Below are 7,821 nucleotides of genomic sequence, written 5' to 3' on the forward strand. Positions count from 1 at the left end.
TTGCTATTGAGTTGGGGGCAACTCTACTCCCATTCTCGCTAATCCTTTCTTCATCATTGCTTATTGTAAGTGCATCATCAATTGTTCCTCATTGGGGTCCATGGAAATTTCTACATGGAGAAATAGGGGGTTAGTACTTAGGAAAAAAGAAGCAATATATCTCAAGGAAGCAAACCTTAATAATTCGATAACTGACAAACCAGGGGGAACATCATCTCAATACGGATCAACATGGCCAAGGTGTACAACTTGATATCCACCTCAAGCTCAACTATCCATGCCAATGTCGCACTATCCGCCTTAGACAGCTCCATTGCTTTTCAAAACCTTTACTTTAGTCTTTGAGGTGGTCAGCTTAGGCCCTAGAGGCCATCCATCCTTACACTTCACAAAAAAAGAAACACTCATTCTAATGATGAGCCGAGGAAGGGGAACTGAAGAGCACCTTCATGTTTGGCCAAGCCGAAAAGTAGTAATAACCCTACTAGTGCTTCTTCAAGTGGAGAAGACCGTAGAAAAATGGGAAAGGTTGTTGGAATACCATGGATAGTATAGAAGCAGAGAAACTTGGCCAAGTATCTTAGAGAGTTTGGTAGCAATTGGACGGGCATAACCTTGTGCCTCCTCAACAACGGTACCAATGTTGAATCTAAGGGGAACATCAAGCTAGTTACAAAGCCTTCCTCATACACATAGAGCTCACCCAACCGAAGGGAATGTGCCATTTCTCCCAACTTTGGGCATTTAAGCTTGTATTTCAGCGGAATACAATACAACTCCATAATCATCTTCAACATCGCAAAGTGCACAAGGAACAAAGCTGAAGCAATCCAAGACCCTACCTAAGACCTTAGGCTCTAGTCAATAACTCTACTTCAGCCTCTTCAATTTGTTAATTGACCTCAACTGGAATGAAGTCTCATTTGACTCCTCCTTGGACCTTGAACTATACCTCAATTTCTTCCACCTCAACCTTGGCTTGGTTGGCATTGGCCTCAAGAACCATCTCCTCGACCTTAGCCTAGTTGGCATTGGCCTTAGGGACCATCACCTCGACCTTGGCATCATTGGTGTCAATTTCGGGGACCAATACTTTAGTCACCTCTTAACGAGATGATTCTTGACTCTACTCACTATTCAATCTAGAGCAACTAGACTCTTATGGACAAAAATGATGAGGATGAGGAAATGTTATCAATGACTAACTCTAACCACAGAAGCACCAAACAAGGACGAAGACCAACCAAACTCTAGAAGGCACTCTCGCTCACATGGTAAAGGAAAATGGCTCAACCCTTGCCTTATCTGGAGGTTATAGAGGTAGTCGATGACTAGACTGAGATTAACCAGTGGTTCAGATCAAGCCTCGCACTCCGTGCATATATATGTAAGCTCAAGAAGACACAACATCACGACTCATAACCTGTCCGTTCAAATTTTAAAATTTGAACTTTCCCACATATGATTTGTCATCATTACTTCATACTAAACCCATCCATGAGCTAGGCAATTCAACCAAGGTCCAAAATCACAACCGAGCTCTGTAGTTGAGTATGTCTAGAGCCCATCTTCCAAGCATCTACTGAGCACCTCCGTTCTCAACTTCAGAACTAGGGGGTTAGTGATGAGGTTGTACCTTGGCCTGGCTGAAACACCAGGTGGAAGTCAACATGGCCAAGGGCCTGGCCACATGCTTAGGCACGTTGGCATTGTGAACCACCATTGCATAATATGCAACAACTATGACACAAATCGAAAACCTTGAACGAAGAGGGGCATGTAGTGAAAGATGAACCTTCCATGGCCTCCCATGACAAGGAGCACAAAATTACCCTATGACTTCAATGAAGGCCATCCTAGTGAATTCCTCATGTCCCAAAAAGTGAAGAGCACAATGGCATTCCTCTAAGGTATTTAAAGGCATGATACTTGAGGTATTCTTCTTTTCTTCTTCTATTCTCAGCCTTTTTTGTCTCTTGCTCACTTGCTTTTCTACAACTAGCTCGTATTTAGCAATTTGACCTAGCTGACCTCTTCTCTCTTGCTTATTGACTTAAGCATCAAAGTGCTCCCTGAGAAATCACCTCGTCTAGAACACCTCATCCAGCCTAGCTTGTCCAACGTAGCTCATCCAATTCACCTTGTCTAGTTTGGCAGGACCTTTATCTGTTGCCTATCCTAATTTGATATTAAGGATGGTATAAAGGTTTATTGCTCAACATGGTCATATACTTTTTTCTTCAAATCAATTAATACAGACTTGGTGATGAAAAATGTCTAGTGTTAGGAAGGGCAAGGAAATAAGTTTTGTCGAAACGTAAGGAAATGATCGAGAGCAATTGATTGAGAAGCAGTGAAAATTGCACTGGGATCATCATCATCATCTCATCCTTATCACAACTATATGGGGTTGGCTAATGATTATGAGAGTTTAACAAAAGTTTTAGTGATTACTTAACCTAACCCAATCCTCCTCCTTTATCCAGGTTTGGGACTGGTGTAAGATAAGTTCACATTAGTGGAGTTGAAATTTTCATTGGAATCCTCAATAAATATAGTCAATAAACCAGCCTTCATTAAATCCTAGTTTGAGATTGAATGATGCCATAAAGGCTTATCATCCAACATGGTCATATGCTTTTTTTTCCAAATCAATTAATACAGACTTGGTAGCGGAAAATGTTTGATACCAGTGAGGGTTTTGTCACAGGGTAGGGAAATTAAAGAGCAAGAGAAGTCAATTGAAAAGTAGCGAAATTCCTTGGAATCATCATCATCATCATCACAGCCTTATCACAAATATGGGGTTAGCTGAGAATTTAGAAAAACTTTTAGTACCAGCAACCAATCTGACCCAACCCGCCTTTGAAACTGATTGTATAAAATAAATTCACACCAATGGAATTGAAAATTTCATTAGAATCCTCATTAAACATAGGATCAATACACCCAAACCACATAAATCTTGTATACTTTTCATGTTATCATTTTTCTTAGCTATTTCAATTTTTCTTCACATGACTCGAAAGTACAAATAGAATGTTATCAATAAAATAAAATAATAATACTGTAAATACTTAGGCTGTGTTTGGAAACGATGCAAATAGAGTATAAATCCTGGTTCAGGGTAAATTTACACTCTAGTTCACTTTTGCCTGTACTTGGTAACATTACATTTTTGTATTGACAAATGACAGATCAATGCATATTTACATTGATAATAAGATGTAAAAATACATCAATAAAAAAAGAAGTAAATTTGCATTCAAATGGGTTTTTAATAAAAAAAATGTATATACTTTATTGAAATTTATGTTTGCATCATTATAGCTAAAAATATGTAAATTTATCAATGCAAAATTAACCCAACATTACACTTTACATGAACTGTTTATACTCTACATATTTATATTCTATTTATTTGCATCGTTTCCAAACGCAGCCTTGAGGATAAAATGTAACAATAACCAATCTGACCCAGCAAGGTAAAGGAAAACAAAAATAAACTTCTCTCTCCTTACCAGTGGTTGGCAAGGAAGATGTTTGATTGTAGACCAGCTCACATGGGTTCACGTGCACATTCTCCTCTAACAATTGATAAGAAATTCTTTCATCCAATTAATTCACCTTAACTCAACTCAATTCAGCCTTAATTATAACTATTAGAGTGAAATAAATCCCATCCATATTTCTTATCCAACCAGGGTTGTAATGATTATTGGAAGCTGATGTTTAGCCCATTTTTCCTTTATATTTATAAACAAATCAAATTAAAAAAAAAAGGAAAAAAAAAAAAACTGCATAGACACCAAAACCAAACAATCTCCTAATTTCTGACTTCTTACTTCTCAGTAAACACGGCAGCTACAATCAACAACCGTACAGACTGGATTGATCATGACCCACCCAGTTGATCTCCTGGTTGGCAACCATGCAATCCCCCAAGCAAGAAGCTGAACAACCCAAAGTCGGTGGAAGTCTAAGCTCTAGAATAGTTCAGGCCTCGGGGGCGGTTATGCCGAAAGCAGAAATTTTGAAAAAAGTACTTTTTTTCGAGGAAAAGCAAAGACTAAAAAAAAGGTAAAAGAACTGACTAGTGGAGCGTTTGTGTGCCGGCATTGCTCAGGCGGCCCCCTGGCCGGCACCTTTCTGCCGACCATGGCCCATAGGCCTTGTCTTCACTCAGGCATGCCATATTCTTCGTTATTCTCACTTATACCGGTCGATGTTACCATAACACCCATGTTATGTCAAGCCCAATAGAAGATTAATTATCCAAAACATGAGGGTATATCTGTAATTTGATGCTTGAAAGGATAGTTTTGTGATTTTAGTAAATTCCTTGGGCAGAGAATATTCTAGCCATTGGTTTGTGGCGGATTTCTTCTCTCCACAGTCACCATAATTGAATTTCTTAAAGAACTGGCCAAACAGGACCCATCGCTCAGGGTGTAGAGCCGTGTGGGTCAGCAATCAGCATCATATTCCTATCTCAGCCATATTCAAAAACTTGAGCCAATCACAGTTGGGATTAAAAAGAAGGTAAAACCACCCAAGAGAGGCAATGAAGCCAAGCTTGGATTCCTCTCTGTTAAGTTTTCACTAGTTTTCTTTTCTTTCTCTGTTAAAACAAAAACTCTCGTCTCAGAATCCAGGAATCCTCTCTGTTAAGTTTTCATTAGTTTTCTTTTCTCTCTGTTAAAACAAAAACTCTCGTCTCAGAATCCAGGAATCCACAGAAACAAGAAGAGTGGTTTCTTTTCTTCAGAGTCTGCACGCTTCATCTCAGAGGAAGATAGAGAAGACATCCCCACCTTCATCATTGCTTTCATGTAATTTTGATCTGTTTTACTACTTTGGACCAAGTTTTGTTATGATTTCTCTTTGAAGATGGTTCAAAGAAAGTCTCCTAACAAGCTTGGAATCCAAGCAGCTTCCCAGAGACATGATAAGGCCGAGAAGCGGTCAACGACCCTTAAACCATCCCCTACGCAAAATCATGACATGAGAAGCAAAGGAGGAGCTGAGTTGAAGAAGAAAATAAAGAAGTCAAGATCGTTGAAGCGTTCTGATTTGGAGAGCTTAGGATCGTCTCCTGTCACACCGGCGAAGTTGCGACATCAGAAACCAGCTATGGAGGAATCTAGTTCTTCTGTGATCAAGATGTCTGGTGCTTCTCCGAATTATATGAAGCCCACGAGCAGTTCTGATGCCAAGAAGGAGCAGCGTTTACAGGTGAGTCCCAGTACATCTCAAACTAGCAATCTTCATGGTAGGAGTTCTAGTAGGAGGAATTCGAATTATTCAAAACATTCTGGTCACAAACCTGCAACTGCAAGGACTCTAGCAAAACAATCTAGTCTGAAACCAGTGAGAACTTTGGCAAAAACATCTAGTTTGAAAACGTCGAGGCCTTCCATGAAGAAGAGCTCCCGGGTTTCTTTGTGTCCCAGCGTTGATGTTGACCGGGCGACCTGTTCATCCACTCTGAAGGACTCGAAGTTCCCTGCCTGTCTGACGCTTAGTCCCGGCGGAACAGAGGCAGAAGGAACTTCAGTTTTCAAGGTCTGTCCTTACACTTACTGCTCTCTTAATGGCCATTACCATGCCCCAGCGCCTCCCCTTAAGCGTTTCCTGTCCATGAGGAGGCGTCTGTTGAAGACTCAGAAGAGTTTGAGATTGAGAGGTCTCTCTAAAACTTCTGGGGCCAGAGTCCGGGATCCTGCAATTCAAGAAGCAGATTTAGCAGATTTGGCAGCATCTCCTATGATGGAGGAAGTGGACACAGATTATTTTGTAGAAATCTATGCAAAACCCAGAGAGGAGACTGTTGAAATCATGTTGTCAGATAGAGGTGCTTCTGAAATGGATGTAGAAAATGATGATGAGAAGGTTGATGAGAGCCTATTAGATGAATCTCCATACTCGGAAATAAGCTTTGAAGATGGTCTCGACTATTACAGTGAATTTGTCCAGGCAGAAATGGATAATCAAATGACATTTCCTGAACAAGAGCAGTTGATAGAAGTTGAGAATGAGGATTTCCGGCCTTGCCTGATAAAAGAAGTTAGCCCTGCCGAGACTGTTTCTGAAACTAGTGATATGGATTTGGAGGAAGAACAAGTTGCAGTACCAAATCTTGATAATGGGTCTGATGATTCCAACCCTCCTGGTAAGGAACCAAATCCTGTAACTCTGTTTTTGACAGAGTCAAATGATCCTGGACTGCACAGTGAGACCACCTTCAAGCCAAATGGCATTTTTAGTGATTACCGTCAGGAAGTTCCAGAAGATGGTGAACTGCGAAAAATTTATGAGGAAAATGAACATTTTAGTGAAGAACTTGGAGACAGTGGCTCTGAATCGAATTTTGGAGATGACTATCTGGAGGGTGACATATCAAGTGAAATAAGTGTGGAAGGGTCTGATGCTTCTCAAGCTCTAATTCAGGACATATTTTCTTCCACTGAGGATGAAATTGAGGAACCTACAGTGATTAATGGAGAAAACAATGAAGTTCCAGTTACAAATAAGTTCATCAGCAGCATGATATCTGCAGAATTGGAGGAATCAACAACATTCACTGAAGAGAAGAATGGGGATTCTCAACTAGATGACAACATCAGCAATGTAGGAGGGGAACCTGTCAAGGATGTGGTAACTGAGGATCTGGTTATTGAAGAAGAATCCAAACCCCAACTACATGAACTGGAAGACGCAGATAGTTCTATTAAAACACAGATTTCGAAGTCTTTCGATTCTGATGAAGCAGCTAAAAGCAATCTTGGTCTAAGCGAGGCAGTCTTGGGTGCTCATGTGGGAAGTAGAACAGAAGACAAAGTGCAAGAAGATTGCGATGCAAACCACCAAGCTCAAACAGAGATTGAAGCTTGCCAACTTGATGTTACCACTGAAGATGACAAAGGCGTTCATCTAGAGATTCAAGTTTCATCTGACAATCAATCAGATATGAGTAACACAGTTGAGGTACCAAAGCTCCCAGAAAAGGACGACCAACAACTGCTCAAGGACGACAGAAATCTGAGAGGGAAAGTCAGAAGCAAGAAGCCCACTGAGGATGAGGAAGAACTTGGGAAATTCAACCCAAGGGATCCACGATTCCTGCCCTTGGAGCCTGAACCTGATGCAGAGAAGGTTGATCTCAGGCATCAAATGATGGATGAAAGGAAAAATGCGGAGGAATGGATGCTTGACTATGCACTGCAACAGGTTGTTAAGAAACTTGCTCCAACTCGTAGCAAGAGGAGAGTATCTGTGCTTGTTCAAGCTTTTGAAGCAGTTAGTCCAGAACCCAAATTTGAAACAGCATCCTTTTCTCCTTCAAGAGTAATTCAAGCTTGTAGTTAATTTGTGGACATAGAAGTAAGAACTGATACTTTCCATTAGTAACTTTAAATCTTAGTGAAGTTACTTAGAGAATATCTGAGCTAATGAAGCAGAGAGAGAGATTCTCACTCTTCTTTTCCCAATTTCTGATATGCAGGTGATGATCAGAAAGCAGCTCTAGTATATCTACTATAAATTAATAAAAGCAGATTGGCTAAGTATATTTCAGCGTGAGCATTCTATAGTCTTAATTGAAGAAATAGCATCATTGTTACTCTGAAGTGCTAGACTTGCATTCAGGACTGGATGGTGTTTGAATTGTGCATATGAAACACTGTAGTTTTTCTTAAGCTTCTAAGATTATGTGCCAAGTTATGGTATTTGACAGTAGAATGAATGAGGAAACTTATTAAATGTACTCTATCCTGTGATAATTATGTGCTATTTAGTATTTATTTGATTGGTTTGTAGTTA

At 40.1% G+C, this 7,821-nt stretch overlaps 1 protein-coding gene across 1 annotated transcript; it reads left to right on the forward strand.

The window, feature by feature from the left end:
- The first annotated feature begins 4,442 nt into the window (after window positions 1–4,442).
- On the forward strand, window positions 4,443–7,821 carry LOC148872134 (uncharacterized). Its single transcript, XM_088971527.1, has 2 exons — window positions 4,443–7,383; window positions 7,505–7,821. The coding sequence occupies exon 1, from the start codon at window positions 4,891–4,893 to the stop codon at window positions 7,366–7,368; it is 2,478 nt and encodes an 825-aa protein (XP_088827653.1). The 5' UTR covers window positions 4,443–4,890; the 3' UTR covers window positions 7,369–7,383; window positions 7,505–7,821.

This window comes from Nelumbo lutea, chromosome 2, assembly GCF_056320005.1.
Source record: "Nelumbo lutea isolate HS-2025 chromosome 2, American lotus-T2T, whole genome shotgun sequence".
NCBI classification, from domain to species: Eukaryota; Viridiplantae; Streptophyta; class Magnoliopsida; order Proteales; family Nelumbonaceae; genus Nelumbo; species Nelumbo lutea.